We start from the raw sequence: 21,251 nt of genomic DNA on the forward strand, positions 1-21,251 counted from the left end.
CCTGAACTGTCAGTATGACAGCTGTTGCAGTGGACTATTTATTTTGTAAGCTTTGTTAGGTTCTAATATTGTCTACATTGCAAGTTTTTTAATGCAACATTTGTTTGGCAAATATATAATGATGAACTATTTAAACAAGTTTCTTTAATAAGATGTATGTTTGGTAAATATATAATGATTAACTATTTCAAATCTTATTGTACATACTGCAAAGTATGCATATTAGTTTACAGAGAAAGTGCAATAACTAATTTTATATGGAGATATAAAGTACAAATATTGTTCAAACCAGTGTCAATTTAACTGGTAAATCATGTATTTTAGACACCCCTGCTGTTCCAAAAGTTGACTTGCTGAGCTCTGTTGACATGCAGAAGAAGGGAGTTCTTGGTAAGTATATATAAAGCATCAAGTATGTATTTTAAAAAACAACAACGTAGAAATGGAAGTCTCTTGGCTGTATTACCCTGGTATTTATTGTCAGAGCAATTTTATACATTAATAAGGGATGCCAACGAATCCAGAAATCGTATTAGACGTTTTCTTTTCCTGATTGAAATATATTCCAATACTAGATTAATAAATCAATGTATTCAACTTTCACTTAAACTTGCCATATCACGTTTGGCAAGCAACAAAGACTGACATAGATTTGCATTGCACATGTACTTGTTGTTTTGTCTTCAAGAAAAGAGCCGGAGTGATATGTGGTTATAGACAACATCACATCATATATTGTCTCTTAAACAAAGGAACCTACATGTACATGTATTCACCAAAATGTTTAACTATATTGTTCAGATATTGTACTTTAGAACACAGTTTCTGTGTAAAACCTTTTTTGGACGATGTGTTGTTAAGATGATTATTAAAGCAATCTATAAAATGAAAATAATTTCACATGGTGGGATGCACAATTATCAAAACATGAACTTAGATAGACTGCATGTGCACAAATGTCATTTATGCAGACTAAAAATTATTTTCTTTAAATATAAAGTATTTGAATCTGAATCCTGGATGAAATGTTTTGCCGATTTTGAGACTTCAATAGAATTGTTATTAAGTCCAAGTACTAGAATTGGTCAAAGTATTGTAGAGAACTGTTCTATGTCTGTATTTAGCACATCTTTTCATATATCTAATATTTTTAAGCACTCAAACATTCATAATAACAAGGTATCTACACTTAAGCCATTTTTACCAGTTGTGAGCAGAATTGACCAGTATTTTCGCCAACTACAATAAATATCTCAGTTCTGCTCTACAGTTATATTTTTATACTTGGACTATATATATATATTATGTGTTTTTTTCAGAAACCGAGGAAGTCCTTGATTATTGCAAGAAATTGTTCCACTTTAATGCCATTACAGTTAAGAAATTCAAGTAAGAATGCAGACCTTTTCTCGGCTTGTCATTTGACATTGTATTAAAATATGAAAATGCATAGAATATCTCAAGTTGCATTAAAAAATCCATAAACCTTGGTAAAAAGTTATTGGTTTCTATTGTTGGTATTTATAAGATAATATTGATGCTAAGCTTCATTGATTTATCCATGAGAAGATGTACTGTGAGAATCATAAACCAAATGAAGCGAAAATATTGCATAGCAAGGTTTTAAAAACAGATGCTGTAATTTGAAATATTTTTTTGTGGTTTTAAATTAATTATTATAATAATTAAATTTTAAGTTCTTCAAACTTCAGACCATCCTGATTACCTCATTTGGTTGAGTAAAGCCACATAAATACTTAAATTAACAAATATTTAGTAACATACTTCATAAAATAAAGTTAACCTATAAAAAAGAGAATTGGCTTGGGGCAGCTCATCAGGACTACGTTGTGCTTGCGATGCTGCCCATAGCCATCTCACCTTCGCTTGTAAATGTTCAGATATCGTCATGTGAAAATCACATGGAATATATTGTGACCTGTAAAATAAAAACGAGCATTTTGTATCGCGTTAAATCTGTTATCATACCACATCTACCGTTGAAATATTGTCTAATGCTATTAGGAAAACTGGGTTTTTTATGGGTTAACTTTATTTTACGAAATATTATACAAAATACTAGTTGATTTTGAGTATTTATGTGGCTTAAACAAAGAAATTACAGTTTTACAGCTATTCTACCCCTCCATGTGATTAGCTTAGAAGATTTCATTTTACTATTAACTGGCGGAAAATATTTGCACCAAGTAGTTGTTTCCAAACTGGTCACATTGTATTACTGAAATTGAGTAAGTCATGAAATTATTATATACAGTGGCCAAAAAGCTAAACAAACAACAAAGTCATGTAATTGTACAGGACTTTCTTTCAAATATTTTTTTTTTCATAAAGAACTTGGAGAGAAAAGCGTAGCCATCTTGCTGAGGAGGCCAAGAACAGGAAGAGAATGGCTGTACCAAGACTGGTGAGTAGACATGGCATGCTTCCATCACCAGGGCTTGCATAAAGAGAATGGCTGCACCAAGACTGGTGAGTATACATGGCATGCTTCCATCACCAGGGCTTGCATAAAGAGAATGGCTGTACCAAGACTGGTGAGTAGACATGGCATGCTTCCATCACCAGGGCTTGCATAAAGAGAATGGCTGTACCAAGACTGGTAAGTAGACATGGCATGCTTCCATCACCAGGGCTTGCATAAAGAGAATGGCTGTACCAAGACTGGTAAGTAGACAAGGCATGCTTCCATCACCAGGCCATGCTTAAAGAGAATGGCTGTACCAAGACTAGTAAGTAGACATGGCATGCTTCCATCACCAGGGCTTGCATAAAGAGAATGGCTGTACCAAGACTGGTAAGTAGACATGGCATGCTTCCATCACCAGGGCTTGCATAAAGAGAATGGCTTTACCAAGACTGGTAAGTAGACATGGCCTGCTTCCATAACCAGGGCTTGCATTAAGAGAATGGCTGTACCAAGCCTGGTAAGTAGACATGGCATGCTTCCATTACCAGGGCTTGCATAAAGACCCAGTAGGCAGGACAATCATCTGTTGAAATTCACTTCAATATACCATAATAATAGTTAACAAATTAATATTACCTTTGCATCACTGACATATGTGCTAACTGCCTTGTTAGTGTCTGATGGGTCCCTGTTGACCTGAACGTCTAATTAGGCTCTCTAATTTAGTGCAAAATTACCAAAATATTTATTCAAATCGAATGAAATGGAATAAAACTGTGGAACATGAATTGAAATGTCTTTTAACATGTGTGATTGATTTACTTCAAGAGGAACTATCTGGAAATGGACTAAAACCATGGATTTTGAATTGAAATGTGTTTTGTATATGTTTGATTGTTAAATTTCTTAGTCAACTGCTCAACATTTTAGGTCCCTTGTTTAAGTAATTTGTTAAACATTTGAAGCTTACAGTCATGAGCTTTTATGATCACTTTTGGGTCTTCGGTGCCTTATGCGTTGTCAAGATGTACATTTTTAACACTCTAGAAGCCATATTTATTGTTCGATCTTCATTAAACTTAGTTGGAACATTTAACCTTGGAATTTCTGGGCCGAATTTTAAACTGGGTCATGAGAGGTAAAATAAAACTAGGTCACTAATTCAAATGAAAGAAAAAGCTTAAAAACACTCCATAAGTCTCATAAGTAGGCCAATGTTTTTGAAACTTTGTTCTAATAATATCAAAGTTCGAAATGAGTCATGTGGGGCCAAACACCTAGTCACTTGTTCACTATCGTATTTATATTTTGTAAAAATGCCATAAGCAATCTAATCCTGACCATGCTTCTTCCCAAAGGGAGAGAACTCCAAACTGATCACGTGTCCTCTACCAGTGGACGAGGGGGTAGAGCCGGGCAAGATGAAGAAAAAAGGTACTGGGTAATTTCTAATTCGTCAATACGGAATTGTATGTTATATACAATGAGGTTTCATAATTGATTTATTTCAAACTTGTTGTTAATATATGATTTTATTTCTTATTCTTTTACAATAAGACAAGCCTTGAACTGGGAGCACATTTGTATCGCAAAATAGCAGTGAAATTGTTAACTGTGCATAGTAAATGTTCAATTTGAACCATGAATGATGTACAAAATGGAGACTATTAAAATATTGTTGAATACAAATATTTGTATTTAGACATATCAAATATTAACCACAAAGCTTGGTTAAATTAAGTAATCTCTGTTTTAGAAAGTTATGTTCACATCCAAAACTATTTTAAATATGATTTTTAATCATCCTTCTAAAATGCCTTATTGCTTCAGGATATAATATATTTTTATCACAACACAGATGTCTTTGAGAGCTTTTTAAAACACTGCTGTTCTTGTTTGGAAATGGTTAGCAAAGATGGTATGACGTTTATGTATTATCAAATCTTTGTTGACATACAGATGTCTCAACGCTCCCAAACACATATTAAGGCTGATATAATATAATATGATAATCTACGCTCATGACATTCTTATACATATTGAACAAAGTTTGACTGAAACATTTACTAAATATCACATAGTAATTTATCACAAAAGAAAGTTGACAATTTTTGTAATGAATTTAGTTTTAGGTTACAAGAGTGATGCACGTTTGGGCAAGAATGTTTATGAAATGATTTGCTTATTGTTTATGTTGCCTTTGTTGCTTGTTTATTTTCATGTTGATTCAATTTGATATGTGTTATTTTGTAAAGACACATTCATGATGTTTGTTGTTATTGGATATTAGAAGTGCTCTAAGAAATGGGGCTTTATGCATGTGTGTAAAGTGTTGTCCCAGATTAGCCTTTGCAGTCCACACAGACAAATCAGGGACGACACTTTCCGCCTTTACTGGACTTAAATGTAGAAGAGACCACCTATAAAGGAAAAATTCCACTAAAGTGGAAAGTGTTGTCCTTGATTAATTTGTGCGGACTGTATGAATTCCCATTTTCCCAGAGTGAGGCTGGTATAAGTGTGTTGAAAGGTAACTACTGTTTAATTTGCCAAATACTGTAAATCTTGGAATTTTGTATTGATAAATTCATTTGACATGAAAATGACTGTGTTCCAGTATTAAAGTTTCCTTTCCTTAAGATAACAACAACAACAACCCACATACTACTGATCATCAATGCCATGGACTATTGTGGCCTTTATCATGTATTTCAGATTGTCAGTTTGTTTTTCTCTTACAAGTGTCACATATTGTTTGTGTCTGTATTTCAGCGTTCCTCTTGAATCCCGTTGGCAAGACATCACTGTGTATTCTCCATGAGTATGCACAGAATGTACTTAAGACCCATCCGCACTATGTGTTCAAGGAAATAGGTAACAAACGAGAGATGATTTGCTCATGGTAACAAATGACAGGGTTTTTTGCATAGTGGTACTCATTTCAAAAGTTGTGATTTTATGAAAAGAAATATGGAAGATTTGAATATGGCTAAGCAAGATTTCTTAAGTTCAAATGTCTCTAAATAAGACCAATAGAACATAAGCTACTTACGTCTCCTCATACAAAACAATAAAAACACTTGGAAAAGCCAATTAAATCATTTTGGAAAAATCATTTTTATAACCTGATAAAAGTCATGACACTAGAAAATAAATGAAATTACTTTGTAAGTCATAATCTTTCCAAAGACCACTGTTTTCAAACTTCATGTATAAAATTAGTTATTGGATATTGGTTGGAAGACAACTAGCAAAGTATAAATTGTTACAAGGCATTGGAAAAGTTGTTATAGAAAATGTTTTTATCGGCTTGTTGTTGGTTTTTCCTATGTGGTTGGTAGGTTTTAAAATTATCAAATGCATCCTAAACATAGAATGAATTTCTATGGCTTCAATGAGAAATAAATTGAACTATTGTTATGAATCTTATATATATATATATATTTTTTTTTTAACATCCTGAATTTTTGTGCCTATCCATGTATAATTTGACTAAAAATATATTACTGTCAGAAAAATCACCCATCAAGAATATAATTTTACCACCTCTCATCAGTGTGCGGTTTTGTTTTTTTCAGAGAACTCTGAGAACCCGTTTGAAGCTTCCATAATCATCAACAACATCCACTATGCCAGCGGTATTGGTCAGTCAAAGCGTCAGGCTAAAAACAACGCTGCTCAGAATGCCCTCTGCATCTTCATGCCCTTCATGAAGGACAACCTCAAAGTAGACAGGAATGACAACTTTGGAGTAAGTGACACTTTGCATAGTGTTTTGTTGGGTCACATTTGATTTTTCTCATATTACTGGTACAACTTTCAATTTTCCTCTCAATTAAATCTTTATAATAAAGAAAGAAAATAAATAAATGTTGACAAAAAATCGGTTTCAAAACATTTTTGTAAATTATCACAGAGATATTCATCAGAGCATGCTAGAGCTAAAGATTTTATTTATTGTTCATTCCCTTTTGTCACAAATTCATTCCTCATCTGACAGGCACTTCTACCTTTTCCTCAGCAGGTAAAGAAAAACAATGCCCCAAAATTGATGTTTGATGGGAGTATATTGTCTCTTTAGTTGGTTGATTTGTCATAGCATTGCTCCCACATTTCTCAAGCAATGAAAGAGACATTTCCAAAATGAGCAATACACTTTATCCTCGGTAAACCAAATGTTCTGGAGTTATTTGCACTTGAACATGAAAAAGCAAGCAGTGCAAAGGTATTCATTACATTTATTACAAAGACATAGTTCCTTGACATGTATTTTCATGGCAACAGCTAAACAAAGATCATGTAAATCACACTTTTCTTACTGGTATACTCACAAATATTATAGTTAAAAATCAGTGTTGTCAGAATTGCTTCAAGTATTATGCTTTGACAAAAATATACCATTGAATATTTAATGAATATATGTGATGGAAAATGTACAGATTTCAAGTACTATATATAAGCATCAGGAAATTTGGGAAACTTTATGATGAATGATAGCTTTTTCAACATGTTTAATCCAGTGTACATGTTTCAGTACTTTGAGAATGTCCCCATAGAAGACCCTAGAGTGCCAGAACTATGTGAGAAAGCAGCTTTAAACAAACCCTACCAGATCCTGGCAGACTGCCTCAGCAGGTAGGTTACCATAGTGATGAGACATGGCACAGCAGGTAGGTTATCATAGTGATGAGACATGGCACAGCAGGTAGGTTACCATAGGTGATGAGACATGGCACAGCAGGTAGGTTACCATAGGTGATGAGACATGGCACAGCAGGTAGGTTACCATAGGTGATGAGACATGGTACAGCAGGTAGGTTACCATAGGTGATGAGACATGGTACAGCAGGTAGGTTACCATAGGTGATGAGACATGGCACAGCAGGTAGGTTACCATAGGCGATGAGACATGGCACAGCAGGTAGGTTACCATAGGTGATGAGACATGGCACAGCAGGTAGGTAACCATAGGCGATGAGACATGGTACAGCAGGTAGGTTACCATAGGTGATGTGACATGGTACAGCAGGTAGGTTACCATAGGCGATGAGACATGGCACAGCAGGTAGGTTACCATAGGTGATGAGACATGGCACAGCAGGTAGGTTACCATAGGCGATGAGACATGGCACAGCAGGTAGGTTACGCTAGGCGATGAGACATGGTACAGCAGGTAGGTTACCATAGGTGATGAGACATGGAACAGCCGGTATGTTACCATAGTGATGAGACATGGCACAGCAGGTAGGTTACGCTAGGCGATGAGACATGGTACAGCAGGTAGGTTACCATAGGTGATGAGACATGGCACAGCAGGTAGGTTACCATAGGTGATGAGACATGGCACAGCAGGTAGGTTACCATAGGTGATGAGACATGGTACAGCAGGTAGGATACCATAGGTGATGAGACATGGTACAGCAGGTAGGATACCATAGGTGATGAGACATGGTACAGCAGGTAGGTTACCATAGGTGATGAGACATGGTACAGCAGGTAGGATACCATAGGTGATGAGACATGGCACAGCAGGTAGGTTACCATAGGTGATGAGACATGGTACAGCAGGTAGGATACCATAGGTGATGAGACATGGTACAGCAGGTAGGTTACCATAGGTGATGAGACATGGCAAAGCACCTTAACTTTGAAAAATATACAGGCCAGTTGTAATTAATTTCATCTGTATAAATTGATTCTGCAATTCAAATAACGTATTAAGTAGCATGAAAATATAATCCTGCTTTATGGATTCTCACATGACCTTTAATAATTTAGCCAGCAATGTTCGACTGGGAAACCCAATACTCTGTACAGCCCTGAAAATCATATCTCTTATGAGTCAAGTTGGCAATTTTACTTTTGAACATTTGTAATAAGTTATACCAATATTGTATTCATACTATTAGTATTTCAAAAATTTATTATAAATTTGTTATTTTCAAATTTAAGTTTAATGAAGAGCATTGGAAACAAGCATATATGTTTCACCCACATGCTTATACAAATGTATTTTCATATGTGTCAAAGTCTATTCTTTATTCAGCTTTTTTGCAATAGTGATTTTATATTTCAAAAGCATTACACATAATATTTGTCTCACAACTAATTGAGTATCGCTCTGTGAAAAGTGGGTTAAATGCACGTGGGTAAAGTGTCGTCCCAGATTAGCCTGTGCAGTCCTCTTTCCCCCTCATCTTGATTTTTGCTTATAAGACACTTACTTGAAATGAAAAATGTCATAAAAGCGAAAAGTGTCATCCCTGATTTGCTTGTTTGAACTGCACAGGCTAATCTGGTACGACACTTTATGCACATGCATTTAACCCCCTTTTCACAGAGCACAGCCCATTTATGAGTGTAAATACCCCATATGTGTTTCAGGAACCATGGTCTGGGTAACACAAACATGCAGATAGACAAGAAGCAGATATCAAACCAGAAGACAGAGTTCACCCTCACAGTGGGCAAACACAAGTGTTCAGTGAGTTGACAATCTGGTGGTACACAATAGCATTATATTATCGCTTTGGAAACACATGAATGCCATTTTAAACATGTTACTGTATTTTTACTGAAATTTTGTTTATTGTGAATGTTACTGTGATTTTTTAAATAACCTCAGGACTGGTCTTGATTTACTATTGGTCTGAAAACATTTTTATGCCCCAGAAGGAGGGCATTTAGTGATCGGACTGTCCGTCCCTCCGTCTGTCCGTCACACTTTGCGTTTAGGTTTCAAAAAATACTCATAACTTCTATGTCGCTTCAGATAGCAATTTCATATTTGGCATGCATGTGTATAATTTTGACCCCTGTGACCTTGACCTTGAACTTGGTGTCCACATTTAAGTTTCGAAATCTGTGTTTTAGAGCTGCAATGAATCGATCCGATGCATCGAAAATCGGTTTTAAATGTGTCGATTTGATTACGATACCAACACTACCAAATTTGATTCAATTCTTTAACATATAGATATAGATACGTAAAGCGCGCTGTAGTCTGACTATTTGATATTGGAGGGTATAGGTTTTATCTTTACCTGTAATTACGACGCGCGTGATTGGTTACTTATTACTTTAGTCATCCAATCAATAAGCGCATTACGGTCTACTTTCGGAAAAAGCGTCAAAATGGCTGAAAAAGTTGTGGCTGGCAAATTGAAATTATCAGATGCGCCTATGAAGCTAAAATCAAAAGTGTGGCAGTATTTTGGGTTTCTGGATGGTAGCCCTCCCGATAAAGCTACGTGTAAACTGTGCTTCACGGACGTGGCGTACCCTAAGTCCGGCTCAACCCCTTATCTTATGCAGCATGTCAAACGCAAACATAACGTTGATTTAGCAGGAGGTAGCACCAGTGCAACTTCTCAAGTCGCCAGCCTTATTATTATTTATTTATTAATTATATTATTGTGTAGTTAAAACAATCTTTTAGTCAGAAGTTTATTTATATTAATATTGAGTTCCTAATTTGCTATTCTTTTTAGCTCACCTGAGCTCAGGTGAGCTTTTGTGACCGGTCTTTGTCCGTCGTATGTCGGTCCATCCGTTAACATTTGCTCGTAAACACTCGAGAGGCCACATTTCTTGTTCCATCTTTATGAAACTTGGTCAGAAGCTTTGAATGAAATCTCGGCAGAGTTCGAAACTGAGTTGTGCCAGGTCAAAAAATAGGTCACTAGGTCAAAAAAAAGAAAAACCTTGTAATTACTGTAGAAGTCACATTTCATGCCCAATCTTCATGTAACTTTGTCAAAATGTTTGTCTTAATGATATCTTGGTTGAGTTCAAAAGTTGTTCCGATCCGTTGAAAAACATGGCCGCCAGTGGGCGGGGCAGTTTTCCTTATTTGGCTATAGAGAAACCTTGTAAACATTCTAGAAGTCACAATTTTTGCCCAATCTTCATGAAAGTTGGTCAAAACATTGCTTTTAATTGATATCTTGGAGTATTTGAAAATGGTCGGGATCGGTGAAAGAACATGGCCGCCAGTGGGCTGGGGCATTTTTTTCTATATGTATATAGGGAAAACATGTGAACACAGTAGAAGTCACATTTTTGGCCCAATTTTCATGAAATTTGCTCAGAACATTTGTTTCCTTGATATGAGAGTTGAGTTCAAAAATGGTTCTGGTCAGTTGAATAACATGGCTGCTGTGAGAGGGGCAGTTTTCACATTATACCCCCCCTCCCTTTCCAAGAAGAGGGGGTATATTGGTTTCAGGATGTTAACTCAAGAACGCTTATGCCAAGGATCATGAAACTTCATAGGTACATTGATCATGACTCGCAGATGACCCCTATTGATTTTCAGGTCACTAGGTCAAAGGTCAAGGTCACGATGACCCGAAATAGTAAAATGGTTTCCGGATGATGACTCGAGAACACTTATGCCTATGATCATGAAACTTCATAGATACATTGATCATGACTCGCAGATGACCCCTATTGATTTTCAGATCACTAGGTCAAAGGTCAAGGTCACGGTGACCCAAAGCAGTAAAATGGTTTTCGGATGATAACTCAAGAACGCTTATGCCTAGCATCATGAAACTTCATAGATACATTGATCATGACTCGCAGATAACCCCTATTGATTTTTTTGAGGTCACTAGTTCAAGGTCATGATGACCTGAAATAGTAAAATGGTTTCCGGATGATAACTCAAGAACGCTTATGCCTAGGATCATGAAACTTCATAGGATGATTGATCATAACACGTAGATGACCCCAATTGATTTTCACGTAACTAGGTCAAAGGTCAAGGTCACGATGACCCAAAATAGTAAAATGGTTTCCGGATGATAACTCAAGAACGCTTAGGCCTAGGATCATGAAATTTCATAGATACATTGATCATGACTCGTAGATGACCTTTATTAATTTTCAGGTCACTAGGTCAAAGGTCAAGGTCACGGTGACCCGAAATAGTAAAATGGTTTCCAGATGATAACTCAAGAACGCTTATGCCTAGGATAATGCAACTTCATAGGTACATTGATCATGACTCGCAGATGACCCATATTGATTATCAGGTCACTAGGTCAAAGGTCAAGGTGACAGTGCCAAATAACGTATTCACACAATGGCTGTCAAGGTCACGGTGACTCAACTTAGAAAAATGGTTTCCAGATGCTAACTCAAGAATGCTTACGCCTAGGATCATGAAACTTCATAGGTACATTGAGCATGACTCGCATATGAAATAATGATTAAACTTGACCAGGATGTTTGTCTGGACAATATCTAGGTCAAGTTTGACATTTGGTAAAGATTGAATGAACCAACTCCTCTCAGGTGAGCGAACTAGGGCCATCTTGGCCCTCTTGTTTATGTATTTTATAGAAATATTGAGATAGTTTGTCAGAAAAATGGCAGTTTCTTGCTAAATATTTCTAACAAATGTTAATTTAAACCATTTTCAACAGTTTTTAAAACACTGTTGAACCTACCAAACTATATCTAACAAACGCACAAATGCCCTAGATATCTAGATATGCAACGCATTTGAACAGAAATGTTTATTTTGAGGCAGAATAGTGAATATATGATAAAACTAGGTTGAAAGATGAATCGAATCGAAACAATCGGTATCAGACTGTCTGAAATCGAAATGGAATCAAATTGAGCTGTTGGTGAATCGTTGCAGCTCTACTGCGTTTCGGTTTCGAAAAAAGCTCATAACTTCTATCAAGCGTTTATAGGGGGCATAAGTCATCCTATGGTGACAGCTCTTGTTGTATTTTGTTGAACCTTTGAATAGTTTGCATGGAAAAAATTATTGTTTTAGATGTAGATATGACAATATAAATAACGTTGCAAGTGAAATTAGTTTTCACTAGTGACGTTTATGTATTTATTATGATGCTGTGACAATTAAAATGGATTAATGATAGGACTTGATTAAAAAGATAATAAACGTTCATAAATCTAGGACTTAGTCTGAAAAGTTTTGCTCAACCGAAAATTTGGGCGTCAGAAACATTGAAGTCACAAAAGATAAATATTTATGCTTAAAAAAGGGTATTCAAAAACTTAGAGTAATTACAGTACTCTTACAGTATTTTTTGCCAGGTGATAGCAAACAACAGATCTGATAATATAGCACATATTTCTGTTGCCAGGTGATATTTTACAACATATCTGATAATATAGCACATATTTCTGTTGCCAGGTGATAGCTTACAAAATATTTGATAATATAGCACATATTTCTGTTGCCAGGTGATAGCAAACAACAAATCTTATAATATAGCACATATTTCTGTCGCCAGGTGATAGCTTACAACAAATCTGATAATTTAGCACATATTTCTGTTGCCAGGTGATAGCAAACAACAGATCTGATAATATAGCACATATTTCTGTTGCCAGGTGATAGCTAACAACATATTTGATAATATAGCACATATTTCTGTTGCCAGGTGATAGCTAACAACATATCTGATAATTTAGCACATATTTCTGTTGCCAGGTGATAGCTAACAATATATTTGACAATATAGCATATATTTCTGTTGCCAGGTGATAGCTAACAACATATTTGATAATACAGCACATATTTCTGTTGCCAGGTGATAGTTAACAACATATTTGATAATAAAGCACATATTTATGTTGCCAGGTGATAGCTAACAACATATCTGATAACACATATTTCTGTTGCCAGGTAATAGCTAACAACAGATCTGATAATATAGCACATATTTCTGTTGCCAGGTGATAGCTAACAACATATCTGATAATATAGACCATATTTCTGTTGCCAGGTAATAGCTCACAACAGATTTGATAATATAGCACATATTTCTGTTGCCAGTTGATAGCAAACAACATATCTGATAATATAGCACATATTTCTGTTGCCAGGTGATAGCTAAGAACATATTTGATAATATAGCACATATTTCTGTTGCCAGGTGATAGCAAACAACAGATCTGATAATATAGCACATATTTCTGTTGCCAGGTGATAGCAAACAACAGATCTGATAATATAGCACACATTTCTGTCGCCAGGTGATAGCTAACAACAAATCTGATAATATAGCACATATTTCTGTTGCAGGGTGATAGCTAACAACAGATCTGATAAGATAGCACATATTTCTGTTGCCAGGTGATAGCTAACAGCAGATCTGATTTAAGATAGCACATATTTCTGTTGCCAGGTGATAGCTTACAACACATCTGATAATATAACACATATTTCTGTTGCCAGGTGATAGCTAACAACAAGCGGGAGGCAAAGCAACAGGCTGCCCAGGTGATGTTACAGAAGCTTCACCCTAGTCTCACCAGCTGGGCTTCCATACTGCGCATGTACAGCTCGGCACCAAAGACCAACTTCGCACAGGCGGTATGGCATACTTTTGTTGTGTTCTCTTTAAGTGTTAGATTTTGTTATTTTATTTCCTTCTCTAGTAATGAACAGGGGCTGATTTGCGTTAACCATTGAGAAATCTATTAAATTCATCGATTCTTTCATAGAATCAGTCACTTACCTGATATCAAAGTACCCAATTTCCCATGCTTAGAATAACTCAGTAAATTAAGTTTTTATTTGAACAAGACTTATTGACTGAAGTTAATAATTTAAGAATAGAACAACCTTGCTTTTGATTAAACGGAATATCAAAATCATATTTATTTGCGTAATAAATGTATGCATGGATGCTTCATACACTATAATTGCTTTCATAGCATTATTTAAAGGGACCTCATGTCTTTGTAAATTGAAGATTTAAAAACCTGAAAATAATAAAGTGTTACAAATGCAAAAATATTGATCCATATTGAACTATTATTTGAACTTTAAAATGAGATTCAGATCTGCTTGTTTTAGAAGTGGGAACATGCACCTTTGTATTACAGCAACCTGAGCCACTGGAGTCCGATACAAAGAAAAACTTTGAAATTCTCAGTAATCTCAAGAAGGCAATGTTGGAGATGAGACAGCAGTTGAAACAGGTAAAACTTCAGTGAAGAATGTGTTAAGATAATCAGGGTTGTGACTAGTATCTGATTGCCAATTAAATTTACAATTAGAAAAATAAAATGTATTGTTTTTTATGCCCCCTTTAGAAGAAAAGGGGGCATATAGTGATCGGACTGTCCGTCTGTCTGTCCGTCTTTCCGTCACACTTTGCGTTTAGGTTTCAAAAAATGCTCATAACTTCTATATCCCTTGAGATATAACCTTCATATTGGGTATGCATGTGTATATGGACAAGGCCTTTCCATACGCATACAAATTTTAACCCCTGTGACCTTGACCTTGACCTTGAACTTAGGGTCCGCGTTTAGGTTTCGAAATCTGCGTTTAGGTTTCGAAAAATGCTCATAACTTCTATGTCCCTTGAGATATAACCTTCATATTTGGTATGCATGTGTATATGGACAAGCCTTTCCATAGGCACACAAATTTTGACCCCTGTGACCTTGACCTTGAAGTTAGGGTCCGCGTTTAGGTTTCGAAATCTGCGTTTAGGTTTTGAAAAAAGCTCATAACTTCTTTGTCCCTTGAGATATAACCTTCATATTTGGTATGCATGTGTATATGGACAAGGCCTTTCCATATGCACACAAATTTTGACCCCTGTGACCTCGACCTTGAACTTAGGGTCCGCGTTTAGTTTTCGAAATCTGCATTTAGGTTTCGAAAAAAGCTCATAACTTCTATCAAGCGTTTATAGGGGGCATAAGTCATCCTATGGTGACAGCTCTTGTTTGTTGTTTTTTTCAAAAGTTGTGATTGGTTTTATCCAGAACAAGCTTGGTAGTTTTCTTGCAAAATGTGTCTAGGTTTATATGAAAATCCCTTTTGTCAGATGATTAAAACCCTGGATTAGACTGGACATGTTGTATTGGTCTTATTTAGTTTTTAACATGATGTATGCTGACATTCTGTAGACAAAGTACTCAAAGTTGATAAAGATCACAACTATTGTTTTTAATCTACTCAAAGGCAGTTAAAACAAAAGTCGAAAATCTGGGCACAGCAACACTAAGTTGAGTTTTATTTGTGAGGCCTCAATTGCTCAAAATTCTTGTCAGATTTGAGAACCACTGGCCTAAGTCACTTAAATACTGAAATGGTATTACATGTATAATGTACTGTGTGAAAATTGATGGCGTAAACAAGGACATTATTTTAAAAAAAATGTTCATTTAGGTATAGCTTGTAATATTTTGACACCTACCTTATACATGTCTGTACTTGAAATTGTGAAGTCAAAAAGGAATCTTAAGCTTATTCTGTTCTAAAAAAACACAATAATAGGGACCATGACATACCAGAGAAAAACAGATTTGTATTGTTATTGTTGTTTAACAACACATTTCCTACTCTCTTTTGTTAAAATAATGTGGCTATTAAGTAAAAATTAAAAATAAAAATAAAATATATTAAATTCTGTGTTTGTAGATAATCTAATGTTTGTGTTGAATACTAATAGGATTATTAAATGAGGCTTAGAAATGTATCAGTTTATTGAATCAGGCTAATAAAATAAGAAGAAAAGCCATTGACGTCCATAAGTCCATCTGGACTTGTCCAGACCAAAGGGTTACACATTAGACACAGAAGATCTATGCTTGAATATGAGAATCAAAGTGTATGTGCCATCTACAAATCAGCATTCATAAGACAATATCAAAGTGTTCATGCAATTGAATACTGCATCCTACACACTTTAAGTCTGTATCATTTATTAAAGAAATGTATCTCGTACTATTTTCAGAAAGAAGAGCAGAAGAAAGGAGACACAGCAAGCCTTGCTTCAAATGCAGCGGTACTCAACTTATAAATGCTTCAACAAATGCCTTCTCATCAACCAATCCCTGGTAGAATAATTGGTCTCAGAAACTAGTCTCGTGCTATTGACTGATCAAGAGTGCTTCTTTTTAGCTCGGCTGTTTTCGAAGAAAACCCAAGGTATTGTCATAGCCAGCCCGTCGTCCGCCGTCCGCGTCGTGCTAAAACGTTTACATTTTGTTAAGGTTTTGAACATTGGCTCTTAAATCAAAGTGCTTCAACCTACAACTTTGAAACTTCACATGTAGATGCACCTTGATGAGTTCTACATGCCACACCCATTTTTGGGTCACTAGGTCAAAGGTCAAGGTCACTGTGACCTCTAAAAAAAATCTGACCAGCTTTCATTTATTAAAAACTGCACCCGCAGCCGAGCGTGGCACCCGTTATGTGGTGCTCTTGTTATGTAATTATAATATATATTTCCTAAAAAATGTGGTAAAAATAGAAATAATATTTTGCTCTTTGGATATGAACTATGTGATGAGAGGAGTATTATTGTCTATGAAATATCTTTCGCTGTTGTGCTACTTAATATAAATGTTTACATCAAATATTTGATATTTACTGCTTGTACCTGGGTACTTGTAATCCAATTTATACATACAAGTATAAATAGTTTTGTTTGTGTATGGGACTGGCTCAATTTTACGACTGGTTCTTAAATCCTGAATAATTGAAAACACAAAAGGCCATGATACTGTATAATCAATGATCTTGTTGCAATGTTTATTAAGGTAATTTTTATTTTGTATTCCCCATAAGTGTCATATATTTTATAAGTACATTGTTTTACGCAATTTGCTAAGATAATTGATACAACTTTAATAGCTTAATTATATGTTTCAATGTAATTCATATGAATCAAATTTCAATTATAAGAGTCTATGAAATGAATAAGGCCTTTTATGCTGTCAAGATAATACAGCAGCTTGTGCATACTATCAATGTTTTGCTATTGATTCATTGCTAAGGAGTTATTGCCCTTTGTTTAAAATTTCATATCAAAGCTACTGTATTTAACTCCTACTGTATTTTTGCCTTCAATTTTTGACAAACGTTGATAGAATAATTATCTATTAGTGATTTAGCAAATAGGCTAAAGATTTCACAATTGCTTTGCTTTTTTAAGAAGTGTGGGTTTTATGCTCCATTGTACACAATTTTATATTAAAGCTTCTATGCAGAACTCCTCCCATGTTTTGCACACCATTTTCCTCAATCATGTACAGAATTATAATATCAAAGTGCTCCAGGGCATATTGAGGAGGTTTCAAGATTGCATTTCTTTTAAGGAGTTAATGTCCTTTTATTAAAGTAACATAATGCCAGGGCCCTGTTATTGAAGTTTTTGCAGTTTTTTCTCTCTTTTTTTTGAAATAGTGAATTTGTTTGGTCACTTGACTTATTGCCCTTTAATTAATAAAGCCTTTTCATGTTAGATCTAAGACAAAAATGAACCAAATGATACGAAAATTCATATTTTGTATCCCTTTGGATGGACATGCGTATATTTACAGATTGTTCCACTCAAATAATTGTTCAGGCAGTCATTGTCATTTTATTAATAATTTTACATCTACTAATACATCTTACTTCTTTATGTGAGATGACCTGAACTAATTAAACAAATGTTATTAATCTCTACCTGCATATGCACTATCCCGGCATGCTCTTATTGTCGTGGCATTCAGCTGTACTGATTTTTCAGAGAGTTATTGACCCTTGAACAACAATTTGTTTCCAAGCAACCCATATATCAACTTAGCCATTAATTTAGAAGCATCAATCAGTTTCACTGATGTTTCTCTTTGAAGAAGAAATTATAGTTAAATACAAAGATTTATCAAACTAGGTAATAAGCTGAAAAAACGATAAGTTGTTAAACATATTTAACCTGAATATTATTATAAATGTGTATTTGTCTTTTCATTTATGAAGGAGCTCTTTTCAAAACACTCATTTCAATGTTGTAGTAAATGTTTTTCAACGAAAGAGACTACATACGTAGTATTCACGTTTTTGATGTTGTTCTTTGTAATCTTCTATTTAAAAACTATTTTCAAGTTAGTATTGTTGTTCTCTTTTTATATTTTTCATGTGCTATTGAAATTATTGCTCAAATATAACATACCTTATAAAGTGTGCACCCCCCCCCCCCAAAAAAAAATTCCAATCGCCTTTTCCCCTTCCCCACAAATAACCCACACAATCACAATGAACAAAAACACAAATGCCGTATTATATCTAAGCCATAAAGCGGAATGGAGACGTGTAGGTCAACAAATAGAGTAGATTTACAGAACCTCCGTATTTAAAAATGATAGCATTCTTAACTTTTATTCCACATTCGCTGTTTTATTTGCTCAGTTAAGCTCGATTGGTCATTGTCGGCTCGGGTACTTTTTACATGTACCCCAGGTATTCTTAAGTATACTTACATGTACCCCGGGTACGGTCAATAAACTAAAACTAATTAATTATATTCACATTTATGTCAATTTTCTGCAAAATGTCCTCTATATTATCGAATCTCATATTCAAAAAGCATGTTGATGAAGTTTTTCTAAAGAGAAATTTATTTAAGATAATCGGTAGCTCGTTTTACTACATCGGATTATGGGCGGGAATACAACTCGGGTACTGTCTAATATCGACCGGGTACGATTAAGTATATTTACCGTACCCGGGGTACATGTAAGTATATTTAAGAGTACCCGGGGAACATGCAAGTAGTACCCGAGCCAACAATGACCAATTGAGCCTTAGACTCGTAAAGCACACAGTGCTTGTGGTGTGTTATTGAGGTGATGGTTGTCAATGCGTTTTGTCTTGAAACATGTTCAGTCTGTCGAAGGTGGTTGACGAAAATTAATTGGTAGATCCTCTTTTAAATGAGTTATGTTTTTCTGATTCACTACATATATAGTTTTATTGAGCCTCAAATAGAGTGTGAAAATGAGAACTTTCACAATCTCTTCGGAAACGCAAGACTCGTGGGTTTAATAACTGGTGTGTACAAGCATAGAGTAGTGCTGTAGAAAGAGTGTTCAAATCATACCCGCGAGGGCAAAGCTGCCCACTACCTAGGGTTAATATGTCACATAATGTTGTATATAGATTTACGACTCAAAATCATGGGGAACATCTCTAAAACGGCATGGGATGAGATATAATTATTGGGTGTGTTACATAGCATTATGCGCTACTAACTTCACTCATATCGGGCCTGTGTGGTGAAATAGATTTACCCCAGTAGTCTCGAATACAGTTACTCGTGCTATCGTTGTTCAAGGTCCTCGTGCATATACGTGTATGGAAGAGTATCTTTGTTTTGATGTATAAATGACAAAGCCCAAAGTTGGAATTATTAGTATAATGTTTCATATATTGGTCCTCATCTAAACATTTCAAATCGTGACCCTATGGTCTTACATATAATAAAGATGTATCTGAGCTCTATTTGCTAATACGAGCATTCAAGATACTGAGGGTCTTTTTGTTTTTGGATTTCTTTTGACCAGCAATAATAACGACATTCAAAAATTTGGGTGAGTTAATCAAAATAAGTAGCATGTATAATTATATGCTGACTAAGAGATCTAGTCTAGTAATTATGTTTAGTCAAGGAACGGACCCTGACTTACATGAATTGTATAAATGTATAGCAGATTGATTAGGGAATCGCTTGTTAGAAGTTTGGTGTTGAATAAAATTACTGACGTTGGCGTAGACCCACACTGTGACAGTCGCATCACTAGCCATTTTGGGCTGCTTTTTTTTAACGACGTTGTTTGACTTTGACCTCACAAGGTCAAACTTAATGTGTATCAAGCTCCTGCTTTCAAAACCTAATTATGCACAACTTGAAAACTTATTAATCACATTTTCTTAACATAATTTCTTACCATAGAATGTTATCTCTTACAACATGTTATTTTTTCACGAATTTCAGTACGATTTTAAACAAGTTTTCAACGGAGCTAAAATCCTGGAAATTTAATAAACGGTTTGAGAGGCATCAAACAAATGATTTTTGTCCGATGACTGTAATATGCATTAACCAATCTTGACGAAATCCCGATATAATAATCTGGATAAAACAATTTTGCATTGAGACCTGGCCTGGGATTATATTTATGGCTTGTCAAGTCAATGTCACCTTTAACGTATTTTTAGAAAAACAGGCATAGGCGTACCAAGTTGATGGCTGATATCGGGCATGTTCTTGTGGGCTTGACAGAAGATCATTCGAAAAATAGTAAACACGTCTGTTAAATTATTAAGCTGGACACCCGAATGAAAATTAGTGAAGCGTAGCATACCGCTGTTTATTTGACAACGTTCAATAATTTCTGGAATTGCCAAAGACCTACAAAATACATTCTGAAAGTCTTTGGAATTGCACGTAAGAAATTTATTGTAGCATTATTAGCCTTAAAGGGGCCTTTTCACGTTTTGGTAAATTTACAAAATTAAAAAAATGTTTCAGATTCGCAAACTTTCGTTGTAGTTATGATTTTTGAGAGGAAACAGTAAAACTGAACATGTGCCATGCTCTAAAACATCCATTATATGCATCTTTTGGCGATTTAAAACCCTGAAAATTATAAAGCGTTGCAACGCGAAACGATTGAATATTTTGGAGAGATGTGTTTTTGTCGTTATATTTTGTGATACTACGAGGATTGCTTATATAAAATATAAAATACATCTCTTATTGTATGAGCACGGATGGCCGAGTGGTGTAAGCGATCAGGGACCTATACAATATATTTGTTTGCATAGGTCCCTGAAGCGATCGACTTTTACTCCAGGGGTCAGTGGTTCGAGCAGAGTTGAGGATTACTTTTTTTTCTTTAGTTTTATTCTTGTTTTTTTCGAGTGTTTTTTAGATCCGATGTTAACATTTATCAATATAAAGCATTTAATGACAAACTTCAATTCATGCCAAAATCTGTAATCTTTAGCGATGTATTCATTGTGTTCTCCTGTGATTGACGA

The 21,251-nt window shown here is 35.2% G+C and overlaps 2 protein-coding genes across 2 annotated transcripts in view; both read left to right on the forward strand.

Annotated features, from left to right (window-relative positions):
* Positions 1–18,317, forward strand: part of LOC127846983 (dentin sialophosphoprotein-like) — a 32,336-nt gene extending 14,019 nt beyond the window's left edge. The window contains exons 5-16 of the mRNA XM_052378463.1: positions 325–390; positions 1,320–1,389; positions 2,353–2,425; positions 3,787–3,862; positions 4,555–4,584; positions 5,201–5,302; positions 6,007–6,179; positions 6,963–7,063; positions 8,813–8,912; positions 13,653–13,790; positions 14,306–14,401; positions 16,174–18,317. Of these exons, the coding sequence (XP_052234423.1) occupies positions 325–390; positions 1,320–1,389; positions 2,353–2,425; positions 3,787–3,862; positions 4,555–4,584; positions 5,201–5,302; positions 6,007–6,179; positions 6,963–7,063; positions 8,813–8,912; positions 13,653–13,790; positions 14,306–14,401; positions 16,174–16,239 (1,091 nt within the window). The 3' untranslated portion in view covers positions 16,240–18,317. The remainder of the gene's footprint in view (positions 1–324; positions 391–1,319; positions 1,390–2,352; positions 2,426–3,786; positions 3,863–4,554; positions 4,585–5,200; positions 5,303–6,006; positions 6,180–6,962; positions 7,064–8,812; positions 8,913–13,652; positions 13,791–14,305; positions 14,402–16,173) is intronic.
* The window catches only part of LOC127847113 (N66 matrix protein-like), a 147,310-nt gene that overhangs the window by 104,017 nt on the left and 22,042 nt on the right, over positions 1–21,251 (forward strand). The gene's annotated exons all lie outside the window — the stretch shown is intronic.

The sequence above is a fragment of the Dreissena polymorpha genome, chromosome 1, assembly GCF_020536995.1.
Source record: "Dreissena polymorpha isolate Duluth1 chromosome 1, UMN_Dpol_1.0, whole genome shotgun sequence".
Taxonomy (NCBI): Eukaryota; Metazoa; Mollusca; class Bivalvia; order Myida; family Dreissenidae; genus Dreissena; species Dreissena polymorpha.